The sequence below is a fragment of the Betta splendens genome, chromosome 8 (genome assembly GCF_900634795.4).
Source record: "Betta splendens chromosome 8, fBetSpl5.4, whole genome shotgun sequence".
In the NCBI taxonomy this organism is placed as follows: Eukaryota; Metazoa; Chordata; class Actinopteri; order Anabantiformes; family Osphronemidae; genus Betta; species Betta splendens.
This window is the reverse complement of record NC_040888.2, coordinates 10,475,361-10,490,185: the sequence shown is the minus strand read 5'-3', so window position 1 is coordinate 10,490,185 and position 14,825 is coordinate 10,475,361. Positions and strand designations below refer to the sequence as shown.

Sequence of the window (14,825 nt, the reverse complement as noted above, 5' to 3'; positions counted from 1 at the left end):
GTCGGAAACCTCAGCCTCATCTCATGTCAGTTCTGTGATATCACTAATTACAACAAAAAATGCAGACGCATAAATCAACGTTGTTTTTGTGCCACACTCAGGGTTTTTTTTATTGTGAGTTAATTCAATTTTAACGCACAAAGAGCATCCTCCTCAATCTTTACTTTTGGATTAAACATGTAAGTTTGCGTAAAACATACATTTAGTTCACTCTAGGTCTGTTGTGCAGGTTCAGCTGCAGGTGCCACTAAAATGATGATTTGTTCCTCATATAAATGTTTCAATACTGCCCCCTTGAGTTCAGACTGCGATAGCACAGGAAAAGGACGCGTTTGTGTTCATGGAGTCTTAAAATAAAGGAAAAACGAGGACTAATGTTACCAATATTAACTTATATGCGGAGACACAGATTTGAAGTAATATTTATTTATATGAATGAACGAACAGTGTAAAACATAAGTCTGTCGACACAAACATAAATACAGGTGTAACTATTCCAGTGGATACACCATAATTAGCTTCATATAAAAAACAAAATAACATAAATCAAAAAGACTTTTGTGAAAAAACAAAGCAGCCCATCCACATTCTGGCGTCTTCGGTCGGTTACAGGGAAACAGAATTTATATTTCAATACAACACATAAGGAAAACACAGAAGATCTGAACACCATTACTGTCCCAATAATTATGGACTCAGAATCAATGAACTTGGTTTGAAAGCAGAAAACGTCATCATTAAAGGTTGGAGAAGACAACGCTCATCATCTCCTATAGTATGATTGTTTTGTGCGTTAAGGCAGGCACACGCTGTTGCTCTAAAGCTCTATCATGATGTTGGTGAACAATCTAAGCAGCACGGGTCTGCTTTGGAGCTGGCTGTGCAGTGAGGAGGAAGAGGAGGCACCAGCGGCTGATGTTTCCGTGCCTTCTGCGCCGCTGAACCCTTCAGTGCTTCCTGAAGAACGGATGAGCCAGAGCCTTGGCAGCCGAGATGCGACTGCTCGGCCTGAACGCCAAACATTGCTGCGGGAGAAACAAGGCGCCTTAGAAACGACTTAGAGACATTAAAAACTACTGTGTGAGTGTGAGTTCCCCAAAGACTTTACTGAACATCCAATCACTAAAAAGCTCTCAGGTGTTAATCAAGCATCTGCTCACAGCCAGCAGGTCGTTCTCATCCGGGCCCAGGTTGGGAATCAGGTTGATGCAGGAGCCCTTTGGGCCCAGGCTGACTGAGTATGAGACTGGGCTGTCCTCCGGCCAGTCGTCCTCATCAGGCAGACCAATAACCCTGGCCAACACAAGGCACGGGTGAGGATCAACATCAGCATCATCAGGTGCCCACCTCTGATATAAACACGCAAAATGCTCACTCAAAGATCTTCTGCAGTTGTTGGACCTCTGTGTATCCCTGAAACAACGGCCTGCGGCGTTTAAGAACAAGGCACAGCGAAAGTCACATCCTGCCCATTTGTAATTCAAGGGTTTTTCATTTATCTGAATTAAATTAGAGGAGATTGTCCTCTAGCTTTCCGGGATGACATCCTCACCTGAGGAGGAAGAGCTCAGCAAAGATGCAGCCAGCACTCCACATGTCCACTGAGGACATGTAAACGCAGTTCAGCAGCACCTCAGGCGCTCGGTACCAGAGAGTCACCACCTGAGAAAGAGAAAACACATAAAATACAAGTAGAAGCCAATAGGAGGCTACGCTGGAAATACAGCTGGGCAAATTACACCTATAACTAAACAACACAGTGTGACCTCACGTACGCCGGGAGTGAGAGCGACGTTAAAGGTGTAGATCCGTGCCAGTCCAAAATCAGCTATCTTGACCTCCCCATGACTGCTGACCAGGATGTTTTCCGGCTTCAAATCGCGATGCAGCACCATGTTCGTGTGCAGGAAGTCCAGGCCTCGCAGCAGCTGCAGCATCACGTTCTGCAGGCAGAGAACAGCGGCGTGAGCTTTTCACCCGGTCTGAGAGGAGCAGCTCTGCTTTAATACAAGGTTCCAGGTGAACACCTTGATACAGTTGTGGCTCAGGCCTGAAGCAGGAGCCTTGGAGAGGAAGGTGGACAGATCCTGATCGATGTACTCCAGCACCAGCGTGAGGTCCAGGCTCCGGCCCACCGCTACAGCTGAGGCATCCAGCAGCCTGGAGGGGTCAGAGAGAAATATAGAAACATGTTCACCACATGAAAAACCTAATCTGTGCAAGCACCAAATTAGGTGAAATGCAGCAGACATGAAGAGAATAGAAACAAATCACAGCGGAGACCACGCAGCACGAGCGACGTGAACCTACTTGACTATGTTGGGGTGGCTGAAGTGCCTCATTTTGCTCAGCAGCGCCACCTCTCGGATCATGAACACGGGGATGCCGTTCTCCGAGGCGTCGCTGTGGATGTTGAACTTCTTCACCGCCAGGAGGCGCTGGTTCCCGCCCACCTCTCGGGCCCTGTACACTTTACCGTAGGTGCCCTCGCCCACTTCTGCGAGCAGCTCGTAGCCCAACGCTGTATCGCCCACTTCCATCGTTTTCAAAATTCAGGATGAATTAACCAGAAGTTTCCAAATAAGCGTCCACTTTGGGGTGACAAGAGTTAAACATGTCATTGAACCGAGGATGATGATGATAATGAGCTAACGTTAGCTAATCAGGCTGTGTATGAAGTTATCAGGTACCGACCAGCTATTACCGCACACAGAGACGCTCCACGCACTAATAACGACGTTATTACGCCGATAACGTGTTGCACTAAACGCTTTATTCACCTCACCTTCTCCTCTACGCCGCGTCCTGCAGGGAAACGTGGATGCATTTCAAAAAAAAGATGAGAAAAGTGGTGTCACACGTGATTGACGGAGCCGTCAGTGACTCTGGGCCTGTGGTGCGTTCACGTGCACACGCGATGCTTGGTTTGGTTCGTTGGTTAATGAATCGAGAGCAAAGACAACGTAAAATGTCAGCAGCAGACACTTAAAAACAATAATAAATGAAGTATTAAAACATGAATTAGTTTATATTGTGGTTCCAACTCTTAAATTAATTCTGTTTCATATTTTGAGCCACGTTACCATCTTGTAATAATGTTTTATTTAGAAAGGAAAGCAAAATGTTTTTAATGGTAAAGAAAATATTTTGAAAAACTGCACACAGGAAACCACAGATCACATAACAACCATTTAATATCAACAGCAAACATTTTGAATAATTACAGACAAAATTCAATGCATTAATTCAATTCACGAACAATTTAAAAAACTAAATCAGTCTCAAAAATTTGTCTTTACATATGTGCTGACCATTCAGCTCAAGACTGACACAATTACTCCCCTTTTAATCTGGCATCAGCAGATTTGTTTTTCTTTGCCAGGGCGATGGCATCCAGATGTAGGTTGCGGTTGAGGATGACAGAGCCGCAGCTCAGAGCTCCAGCAAGAGCTCCAGCAAAGCCACACAACATCACATCCTGGCCTGAGAAACACAAGGAGACGATCAGCGAATGGAGAGGACACGCTAGAGGAAGCACAAAGGGCTTCAGACAGCTGGCTGGGTTGTTTCCAGACTCACCTGTCAGGTAGAGGTTCTTCAGCGGAGTCTGAGCTCTCACTGTAGCGTTGAGTTCGGGGCTAAACCGGGCGATGCCGTGATCCGCTCCATAGAACTCACCTCTGGGGCATCCGAGGTAGTGAGCATTAGTGATGGGGGTTCCAGCATCAATATACTCAACCTGTGCAAAACACACAGACAGAGCAAGTGAATATACACGGATTAACAACAACAATAAATATTCTCACTAACAAATATGGAAAAATGTGAACTAGAAATAAGAGAACTGAGTTCAAGGTCTTGCTTGGTCTAGTGTGACTCATAATGCATTTGGGTGAGTGTAATTTAAATGGGGACAGAGGTTATGATGATATTTCAATCGCTAGTAGCAGACAAAGGGTGTCAGCTGACAGTCCAATGTCCGGGCTTCAGAGATGCCTGCTCATAGTTGCGTATTCAGGATTACACAATAACCTGCTGATGGTCCAGATAGTGGACCTGGAGTCTGCTCCAGCTGGGTCTAGGGCCTCTCCCTCATCTACACAGCTAAGCATCCAGCTAAGAGAGAAGGCCGACGGTTCACTAGCTTCACTTAAGTGCATTTTAACGCAGCCCCTGATGGATGTTAGGCAAAACCACTGACTCGGACCATTTACCTTGTCTCTGCTTATCTTGGGGAACACGTCCATCACCACCTGCAGTACAGAGTCAATGAAGGCCTGTTTCAGCTCTTGGTAGTCAGCGCCTCTGTTCTTCACTTTGCCGTCCTTCCACTGCTCAAACCATTCATACTTGGCAAAGGTGACCACAGACAAAGTGGACTTTCCTACTGTAAGTAAATAGTTAGTGTTCGATACTGGCCTGCATTAACCTGTCTCATGTCTCTGTACCTGGTGATCTGTCCTCCCATGTTGAGTCTTTAGCTGATGGAGAGGCCACAAACAGCAGAGGTACTTGTCTTGCAGACTCCTCCCTCTTTCCCTTCAAGTAGTTCTCCATCCTGTAACATTAGAATGATCAATTTACTACAGACCAATGAAAGACTTCACATTCACCATCATTTCAGCAAACTAAAAATAAATGACTCCATAACATACAACTCGTTAAAATTGTTCTCGGCAAAGATCCAGTAGTTGTCAGCCTTCAGGCCCAGCTCCTCCTTGGTTCCAGTTAGACCGATGAAAATGCTCAGACCACCTTCACCATTCTTCATCATACTCAGCTGCTTCTGGACGCCTGCAAGTGTCACATTGAACAGTTGACCTTTACAAACTGTTCACCAACCAAGGATGCACGTTATGATTCCTCCCAACCTGGCGTTGCCTGCAGCTCTTTGGGCAGCAGCTTCTGGTAGGTATTGAAGATTCCAGCATTAGACACAACTATGGGGGCGTGAATGTGAATTTCCTCCTGACCTTTCATGACGCTCACACCTGGAATCATAAAAACAAACAGACAGTAAATCACCTTTCTGAAGGAGCCATGTTGGAACCATTTAAAGACAGATCACACCCACCACAGGCTTCCTTGGCCTCGTTAAACAGGATGCGATTGACTGGGGCTCGAACCAGCACAGCACCACCAGCCTTCTCAATGATGGGGATCATGTGGTAGGCTATCTCACTGGCCCCTCCTTTAGGGTACCAGGCCCCATTCAGGTAGTGGGTGACTATCAGACTGTGCATTGCAAAGCTGGAATCCTTGGGCAAGTTACCTGAAGATCAGACAAAAGCTGTAAGAACAATGACTCCATAAACAGACCCCACGAACAGACTGCCGGTACCGTAGGTGCCGAAGATGTAGGTGAACACGGCCCTGAGGTCCTTGTTCTCCGTCAATCCATTGACCACGTCTGTCAGGCTGCGTGAAGCCATTCTGAAGAAGGAGGACAGACGCTGGACCAGGCCAGTGTGGACCAGGAACTGAGCCAGGGGGACGGGACAGAGCTTCAGGAAACCCAGGAACCAAACGCCTTTCCCAGTTTTCTGCAGACAAAGAACACGCAGATGAAGATAAAAACAAATGCACTTAAATGATTTCAATAAATAAATACTACTGTTTGAGTATAAACATGTTATTCAAGTTTACCTGAGATTTGAACATTTGTTTAAGAATAATTGAATATGTATGTGCACTATACATATATTCTACATATATGAACCATTAATAGACACTTTTGGAAACAAACTAGTGATAAAGTGTAAGAACTAGGAAACTAAAGCAGTTTCATTTCATTTAGTTTAATCCTCTTCAAGTATGTTTACAAAGTGTTATGCGAGTGTAACTGATGATGTTATGAACTAACTTTACACTGTCATAAAACACACATTCATTAATCTGTTTCAAAACAAATCGTTGATGCAACTCAGTGATATTTTAACTACTAAACCTCCGACCCTTGATTCAGCAAGTATTGAGCCTTTGAGAGGTGAAACTGAATTTGGACAGTATTCACATCCAACACAGAGTCACTGATTGATCAGTTTAGCTTCTCAGGCAATAAAAGGTAAAAGGAAGCAAAATCTGAATTTTCATGAACAGACCTCGGGCCAGAAGAAGAAGGGGCAACTGAAATTCAACCAAGAATTAAATACTGAAAGTGTTTCACATTAATATCAGGTGTCTTGTTTTTTTAATAACATGATTAGAGGCTGTGACGTGAGACCTCTCACCTCCACGAGTTTCACATACTCGTCGATGGCCTTCTCCTCTCCAGGGAAACATTTCTTCAGCTCCTCAGGGAAACGGGTCCTGCCGCTGTAGATGGGGTACCGCCGGCGCTTCTCTGGGGGTCCTAGAACCACGTGGTCGAATGGATTGTCCAGAGGGCTCCACTGCAGCTGTCCGTCGGTCATCTGGTCCACTATGCAGCGCAATGGTGTATGAGCCTGCATTTCCCCAATGTAGTGGATCCCTGAAGGGGGGATAAACAAGCACACAGCAGTGAGGTGAAGCCCAGAACTCTGTTCATCTCAGCCGTGTGAGGCAGCATCATATCCAGAGATTCCTCCTCACCGACGTCAAACTCGAAGCCCTTCTCGGTGAACGTGTGGCAGCATCCTCCAGCCCGGTCATGCTGCTCCAGAACCAGGACTTTCTTCCCCACTTTCGCCAGCAGCACCGCAAGACCGAGCCCCCCGATCCCACTGCCGACGACGACGGCGTCCAGGTTGTCAGGTACTTTACTGGCCACGAAGCCTGCAGGGAGGACAAAACACGACTAAACTCTATGACACGACGGCGCAGCAACGAATGTGGGGATGTTTGCGCCAGTTAGTTTGCGGTGTTCACTTTGAAGTTTATCTGTGTCCGCGCCGATCTGCGTCATTTAACTTACCTTGTTTCAACACTTTGTTTTTCTCTTTCTTGTCAAAAACCATTTTTTTCAACGGTTCACGAGAGTCCTTCTCGAAGGGGTTGGGTCCGCTGCCGCTGAAGACATATTTGTATATGAATATGACCAGAGCAACGGTACCGACAGCCACACCGAACCACATTATGGATAATTCTCTACCAAATGTCAAGCTACCCACTGGATTCAGTCAAACACTTACATAGTCCAGAGTGGAAACGGACCAATTACAGCTTTCGTTTATGACAGGTCGCACAGATCTGGCCAATCAGCGTCAGGTTCAGTCTGAGGGAGACGCCCCATTTTCAGAAAGCCTGTAAAATTACGAAATTCTAATGGTTGACAGTAAAATATGAGGTAGTAAAAGTCATTACTGTTTACCTTCACTATTTTTATTATGTATTACCTATGAATATAACCCTCATAATTCAAATGTTAAAAAAATGTTTAACCCATATAAAAGGGTGCACCCCTTTATATGGATTTCCTTTTTTATCTTATATTTAAGCTTCATAAAAATTTATAAGAAAAAAAATGTACGGCAGGAAATGTATGAAACAGTTTGATTAGGTTAAATAAACCTAGGAAGTGGACCAAATCAAGTATTATTTGTAAATCAAAGTTTTACAATTTTGTATTTGGTCAGCTTGTAGCAAATGTATTTTATGTCATCCCTGGAACAAAATACTTGCAATAGCTTCAGAGCAACTAATTTTATTTTTGCTTCAAAAAAATCACTTGCATCTTCAACATTCATTTCCTGCATCATAACACGAGACCAGTTATGCGTTTACATCCGTTGCCAATAGTAAATCCAACCTCATAAGAAACACTTAGGGTGGTGGTGGTATTTCCTTAGGTACTGATGTCACCACCAAACCTGCACAAAGTCCAAGACTGCTGTTTATGGGCCCAGCTCAATCATACGCACTGCTTCTGTACTAGGTAATGTACAAGGTATGGCTCTATGCTGTGAGGCGAAATCTTACCTGTGAGGCTCATATTTAATATGGCTGCTAGTAAAAGTACACAATTGTCATTTTCTAAATATAGCCCAATAGCAAAATATAAAGATGTTATTTTATCCCACAAGTCAAAAACAATCATTACGCTTTTCTACAGCAAAGAACTCAACACAGTGTTTGCTCTGCATCTAAACCTGTTGCCATATCAAATGAGTTTTTCCTTTACTTTTAAGACTTTCTTCACAGTTCCCTCAAGCATTATCCATTTTTAATACCAGTCATTGCATACTGTTTGGGATCATGCAATGTCAGAACACAGAGAGGTGACCATTGAACCTGGACATCAGTGTGTTACGTAAATGTAAAAAGAGCTTCAAATTCAGCACCATACAAAACTGTATGGTCATCATCTTGTCCCAGCGAACTATCCCGGAAAAGAGGGACATGATGAACACCAACTCTCCAATCAGCGCTGAAACAACTCACGATTGGTTAAACAGAAGGCTTGTGGGCATGAGGAAAAAAAAAAAAAAAAGAAAAACGACAGAAGTATCAAACATGACGAGCCAAATCTTAACAGAAGCCCTTATCTCACGTCCACTTTTGATATTTATTATCTCATCTTTTTGACCCTTTGCTTTTTAAAATTTTTTTCATTTTGATAATTTATTTCTAAAACTTAAAGATGACAACTGTTTTAATTGCAAAAAGCACTTTCAACAATTAAGAATTAAAATAAAACAGGAGTTTCTAGTCTGCATGTGTAAGGGAATAATTTGCAGGTATGTTGGATATTATTTACATGCATTGTAGGTATGCCAGCAGAGGAGTTTGGTATACAGTAGTCTGTGCAAACTGATCGTGTGTGTTTGGTACAATCAAGACAGCTCTCAGATGTAATACAGTTGTTTGGGATGGAAACTACAATGGCTTAAGGTCCGTGTGATAGAGGAAATAGGAAGAGCTGAAGACTCTCCTGCCTCCTTTCCTGGCAGCGGTAGTGCAGGTCAAAGTTCAAAAGGTCAAAAAGTAAAAATGGGCGGTGCATTTTGTTTTCCTGAAGCAGGAAGTCATCAGTCCATCTGTCAGCAGGCCGGTGCGATGGAGCTGTGTCCTGATCTGTTGGTGACACTTGTTCATGGCATAAAGGGACATCACTGCAGCACCAACCCAACCTGAGGAAAAAAAAGGAAGGCAGTCTTACAATCCAAGGCTCCACCTGCACACCACTAAGTTATGGTGTTGTCAAAGAAAACAAAAAAACACACACGGTCAGACACACCAAAAACCTACCTTTTCTGACCCCATGCTGGGACACTTCCAATTGTACAGATAATACTGAAGATTTCCATCACCAACACCAAACTTAAGCTTCTCCAAGAAAGTTTTGTTTTCCATTAGATCCAGTGCATTGAAGACGTCAAATCCTTTCTGCAAAACAATAAATAAATCAAAAAATTAGAAACTCAAGTCTAAGTAAACATTTCACAGAATTTCAAGAAATCTCTTTGGATGCAGAGCTGAAAAACATACCGATTTGGCCAGAATGAGGGCATCGTACATCAGGTCAAGCAGGGGGGTGCTGGTGTGCACATTATAGAAGGAGTAAGCTGCTTTCAGACTGCGGTGCACAGGGTGGTTCATGATAGTAGATGGTAGTGTGTAGAAACTCAAGAAATCTGTCACCTTTCCATCATTCTGTTAAGAGAACAAATACTTTTACAGTCTTCCCAGTGGTTTAAACACACATTTTTAATAGTTTAGAGAGAAACTGAACATAAATTATTTTAAATTTCCTTTACCTCCACAAGGTAAGTGTCAATAATGTTCTCCCGGGGTAGCAGCCAGTGTGCCACCTCTTCCTGGTTCATGACAGGCACCAGGTTGAACTGGCTCAGGTATTCACGGAGAAGACGATGCACCACTGGAACATCCTTTCTGGTCATCGGTCGCAGACCTGAAGTCTTTGGGGCCTGAGGAAGAGGGAACACAGAGAATAAGAAGGCAAGCACGAAGAATAGAATGATAAATGAAGTGTGTGTGTCTTTACACACCTCAGGCAGACGGTACAGCTTCATGGTGCGCTGCATAGTCATGTTCCTGCTCAGGTGGGAGAACTTTACCTCAATCAGCTTGCGTGGGTTCAAAGAGCGATGCCAGTACCTGCACAGGATATATGGTTTAAAAAAAGAAAAGAAAAAAAGAAAAAAAAAAAAAGGACTGCTTTCAAGTTCAACCAAGTTTGTGTCCGTCATAACCACCTGCATGTGCCAACAGGTTTGGGCAGTACTACTCCAGCGGTATACACTGCCTGGAAGATTCCCTGCAGGTTGACCCGTCTGGTGATTTCTCTGATCAGAACTGGAGCAACTCGTTTGGAGCGAAGCTTCTTGTGGACGCAGAGGAAATTTATCTCTACCATTTTCTTTTCTCTAAAAAACAAACAAGGAAAAGAAAAATCTTTTGCATATGTCCAGCTTTGTATTTACACAGACACAAACGCACAGACACACACACTCGCATGTCTTAATCTGTATAACATCCTGTAAGATGACCAAACTAAAATGTTATGCTATTTTAATACTCACTAATTCAGTCAGAATAACGGTTTACTTACATATCATATATCATACATAACTGTTCACTTACATATCATAGATATGGATTGTGGCAGGAATGGCACTAATGAAGCCCACCAGCTTTTGGTTGGAATTGACTCTGACTCCACAATGCCACTGAGGCAGCCAGCCTGGAGGACGCAGGGCCCTAATAAAAAGTCAGACAATTACGCTGATGCAACGCCTATTATAATGGCATCAACATTATTAAACATATGAATAAATTAGAACAATTAGTAAAGTGTTCTGTCAAAACAAATCTAAGTTCCGTGTCAGATGTAAAACTTTAAACGTAATCAGTTTTAAAAGATTTACCAGAGCAGGAACTCAGGGGAGTAGTCAAATCTGAACATGTTGTCATCGTCCTCCACATAGTTTTCATTAAGAAGGGTGTAAAGCTCCTTGAGCTATATTCAGAGATACAACATAAAAGTTGAGAGCTGAGTCATACAGAAAAGCAAGTTTAGTGTAACCAAAAAAAAAATAATAATAATAATGTCTACTGTCTTACCACAGCAGCGTTTCCTAGGTCAAGGGTGTCCCAACTGAAGCCCTGTGGGAGGCTGTAGGGCTCCTCCCGGATGTTGTCTTTGTCAGGTTCAATTGAGCCATGTGATGTCACGGTCTCCCCTAAAGTAAAACAACAGTTTCTCACATGAAGCCCAGGAACCCGGGACGCATGATGTGCAAATTCGTCTGTGTTTTGAACCGCCAGCCCTTTCAAATGTCATACCTAGCTTAGGCACAGGCTGTGTGTCCCAGAACTGGTAACTCCTTCGACTCGCCTCCTCCATCGTTTTGGCAGGTCCTTGGCCTACAGAGATCAGTTCAATGGCCTTCTGGATCTCTTGCAGCTTATCAGCTGGCAATGAATTAACCTGTTGTGAAATTTAAAAGAATAAATAAAGAAACGTTTGAATAAGAAGTATAAACTAACAAACCACATCACAAACACCAGTGTATAAAAATAAAACAAATCTGTCATTTCCACAGTCATAGTCAAGTCATATAACATGTATTATGCTGTTAACAATGAAGTGACTAATCAACCAAGTGAAAAGCTCTCGGTCAGTGTGTGTATGCCCAGTGCACGGTCATCATAAGCATTCAACTCATTCATTAGCACAGCAGTCAGTAATTCATTCTACAGCCACGCATCAGTAGAAAATAATACAAAAAACACAAGGTGAAAATACTCAAAGTTCGGTTCATTATTACATGTAATTAATTTTGTGAGTTTTAGATTGGATTACGTATTTAGTGAGAACCCCACTTATTTATCCCAGAACCAGATGGATTTGTTTTATGCTGTGATTTGACTGAAGTGACTTTTTATTAAAACCTCTAACCTTACATATAAAGGAATTCAAACCTTGGCAAGTGGGTCCTGAGATGCTTCTGTGGCACCAGATTTCTTCTTCTTTTTCTGCTTCTTTTTCTTCTTCTTGGCACCGGTATCGTCTCCAAGACCCCGGTCACTGAGACAGAACAAGAAGAAGCTATTGTCTCAAGAAAAGTAAATAAGATCCAAAAGTTTAATATTTTTCTTATATGCTTTTCAATCTGAAACGATATGAACTAAATACTAAACCTGTTTACAAAATTAAAACTGAAATTGCACTGAATCAACAAATGTACACAGGACAATTTACATTATCATGTATATGAAATCTCATAACCCCCTTTTATAGCCAATGTGTCATGACCCCATTTGTGACCAGTTTAAACCCAAGGATCCACCCCCATCCATCCATCTATCCTATCATCTGGCCTGAGAAAGGCTGCATACTTACAGAGGATAATCTCATTAATGTCCAAGAGGGAAGAGAAGCAGAGCACTGGTCTGTATTTGTAACAAGCACAGATGGTGAATCATGTGACCTCTGTAAGACGAGTGTGTGGAACCTACACATGTGTACATTTGCATGTACATGAGGTCAGTGAGTGAGTGGGACAGACAACAAAACAGTCAATAGTTTGTTCCACAAGCTTCCATGTTAACATAGTGGACAGCCAGGACAGTTCTTTGTTTCGGTGTGTGCTGGGTGAAGGGTGAGAGCATGTGTTGCTGAAAAAGAGCACCAGTAAGGCCCACAATCGCATGACTTAAACTGGTAAATTAGGTCATCACTTTACTCTTATTGCAGTGCTGGGTCAGGTAGAAAAATATAGATTTTAGTTAAACAAAATATATTTATTTTCTTTCACTATTTTGCATGTTTTTATTTTCTAAGTACTGGGCATTTGAGAGGCTCTAAATAAAACCTGGTTTGAGATCTGTTAGAAGTACTGACTGACAAGGGGCCACAAGCAGACGCTCAGGGCCATAAGGCAACATGGGCTGAGAGAGAGAAATGGGGTTATATGCAGCGTTAATGTGTGAAAGTCTTTCATTTGTGTCAGTTTCGCAAACAACGTTTTTAATAATAACTAACATTGATGCCAAGCAAAGCACGAGATCCATTAAAGCATTACATTTTAGTAAATACTAGGCTGCCTTAGGATCTGACACACTGCAGTGTATAAATGGGAAATTAAAAGCTACGTAGACTTCGCAGATAACACGGCCTGTTCACGTACAGCTCCTTATCAGGATGCATCTGCTTTGTACAGGTTTTGCTCGTTTCACTTTTGCCATGGGTCGTGTCTGGAGCGAAATGCAGACAGAGACAAAAGGTATTTGACAGCTAGGTTAGCATTTAGCTAGCTCGCTATAAATGTCAATCAGGTTTACTGTGAATTGCATTACTTACAGACATGTTTTAGCATAAGCGTATGTCACTGTGTGTCATACTAAAAACAAAACAACTTTAAAATAAGTTAAACTAGTGACATAAAACATTATATTTTATGAAAAACTCGTTTTAAGGGCAGTTTGCTTTTTCAACCCCCCATACTACGCCTTGCTAACGGAGCTTAAGGAAAACGACATTTAACCCCGCCCATATTTGCAACAGAACACACTCTCAACCAGTCATATGAACGAACTAAAGAGCGAATAGTGTGACTAGCCAATAGGATGAAAGAAAGGGGCGGGACCATTCTCATCGATAGGCAACTACTCGTTGAGGCTTTACTTTGAAATCGCTTTTCTTAAGTGTTTAGTAACGTGACACATTTTAGACGACATTGGCAACAAGCATGTCTTCTTACCCATCGTCAAAGTGGTGCTCGTCATTTTCACAGTCGCTGCAGTGGCCGTGGTCCTCTACATCTTCTTTATCCGGCATCGGTGCTGTCTCATTCTCATCCGCCATCTTCAACCAGGAAGTGAGGAGGCACCGCGTGTTCTCGACGCCTTTAAACCTCCCTCAACGCTATTGGCTGAGAGCGGAGATGAAATGTCTTCACTGTTGTCTATGTCTGACTGTAAACATCTCTACAATAAATACGCGTAGTGTAGCGCGCTGAAGGTTACGTTTGTGTTTGATCTACGTTAAAAAAAACAAAACACATTACACGGAGCATCAATAATGCATGCCATTACTTAACTAATAATATCCAAATATATTATATAATGTATATTTATTTCAAAGGGTAATGAATATGTTACCGATTTTAAATGGCTAAACTCAAAATGAGTAACATCTTTTCTCATAATGTTATCCAGGATGAAATATGTAAGTATATTTTATATTAATATGTAAGTATATTTCATATTGGGCTTCGATTTCAGGCAGTTTACAGTCAATTGATTTATATATTTATAACAGCAGTTACTGCAGTTAACTATCACTGCAAAATAGGACTTTAGTCAAATTCTCTTTAGCTTGATTTAGTAAGAGTCCTTCTGTGCACAATCCTTAAAAGTAGAACATGAAGCTTTTATTGTAGAATAAAGACCTAAACATTGACTTACCCTATGAACTTCACGAACCATAAGTGTCAGTGTATTGGTAGTATTGGTACCAATATACCAGTATTGGTCATCTTAACTATTTCATCTATTACTTTCTATTACTTTCTATTACTTTAGCATGAAAACACCAGCCAATTGGATTTTTAGCAAACTAGCAAAAATGTACTTCTTTCTATAAATAAATGTTAAAAACCTGTGTTTTAACTTGTGTGTTCCTGACTTATTACAGTTAGTCACTTATTTTCATATTTTTGCTAGTCTAGGTCCAATCACCCACTGTGATAAAGATAAAGTTATACTATCTTAGTCTGTTTGCATATTCAAAAACAGCAAAACGCAGTTTAATATGTTATTAGTGCTTTAATGAAAAAATGTACTTTCTGTTACACAGATATAAGACCAGCCGCTATTCACATTACATAGGTGTTATGCCTTTCTTTGAAAAGGCATATTTAATTCTTCATTTGTATTAC

The 14,825-nt window shown here is 42.0% G+C and overlaps 3 protein-coding genes across 5 annotated transcripts; all 3 read right to left on the bottom strand.

Moving 5' to 3' along the window:
- Window positions 1-406: 406 nt before the first annotated feature.
- On the bottom strand, window positions 407-2,931 carry cdk21 (cyclin-dependent kinase 21). Of its 2 annotated transcripts, XM_029159884.2 has the most exons (8): window positions 2,786-2,931; window positions 2,311-2,591; window positions 2,028-2,160; window positions 1,776-1,943; window positions 1,553-1,662; window positions 1,376-1,426; window positions 1,161-1,293; window positions 407-1,025 (listed from the first exon to the last, which is right to left on the bottom strand). In XM_029159884.2, exons 2-8 carry the CDS (start codon window positions 2,538-2,540, stop codon window positions 948-950), a joined length of 903 nt encoding a protein of 300 aa, XP_029015717.1. In that variant the 5' UTR covers window positions 2,541-2,591; window positions 2,786-2,931; the 3' UTR covers window positions 407-947. The 2 variants fall into 2 exon arrangements, with proteins under 2 accessions (XP_029015717.1, XP_029015718.1); XM_029159885.3 differs by having other exon boundaries at window positions 2,311-2,883.
- A 245-nt stretch (window positions 2,932-3,176) lies between these two features.
- On the bottom strand, window positions 3,177-7,111 carry retsat.2 (retinol saturase, tandem duplicate 2). 2 transcript variants are annotated; one of them, XM_029159881.2, is made up of 11 exons: window positions 6,896-7,111; window positions 6,574-6,756; window positions 6,231-6,472; window positions 5,342-5,543; window positions 5,075-5,272; window positions 4,872-4,991; window positions 4,656-4,794; window positions 4,449-4,558; window positions 4,215-4,387; window positions 3,580-3,739; window positions 3,177-3,483 (listed from the first exon to the last, which is right to left on the bottom strand). In XM_029159881.2, exons 1-11 carry the CDS (start codon window positions 7,053-7,055, stop codon window positions 3,335-3,337), a joined length of 1,836 nt encoding a protein of 611 aa, XP_029015714.1. In that variant the 5' UTR covers window positions 7,056-7,111; the 3' UTR covers window positions 3,177-3,334. The 2 variants fall into 2 exon arrangements, with proteins under 2 accessions (XP_029015714.1, XP_029015716.1); XM_029159883.2 differs by having other exon boundaries at window positions 4,215-4,384.
- Window positions 7,112-7,608: 497 nt separating this feature from the next.
- Window positions 7,609-13,808, bottom strand: nmt1a (N-myristoyltransferase 1a). Its single transcript, XM_029159648.3, has 12 exons — window positions 13,647-13,808; window positions 11,866-11,971; window positions 11,227-11,371; window positions 11,005-11,123; window positions 10,809-10,900; window positions 10,525-10,641; window positions 10,137-10,307; window positions 9,930-10,038; window positions 9,678-9,848; window positions 9,409-9,573; window positions 9,169-9,306; window positions 7,609-9,050 (listed from the first exon to the last, which is right to left on the bottom strand). The coding sequence occupies exons 1-12, from the start codon at window positions 13,748-13,750 to the stop codon at window positions 9,030-9,032; spliced, it is 1,458 nt and encodes a 485-aa protein (XP_029015481.1). The 5' UTR covers window positions 13,751-13,808; the 3' UTR covers window positions 7,609-9,029.
- Between the last annotated feature and the right edge of the window lie 1,017 nt (window positions 13,809-14,825).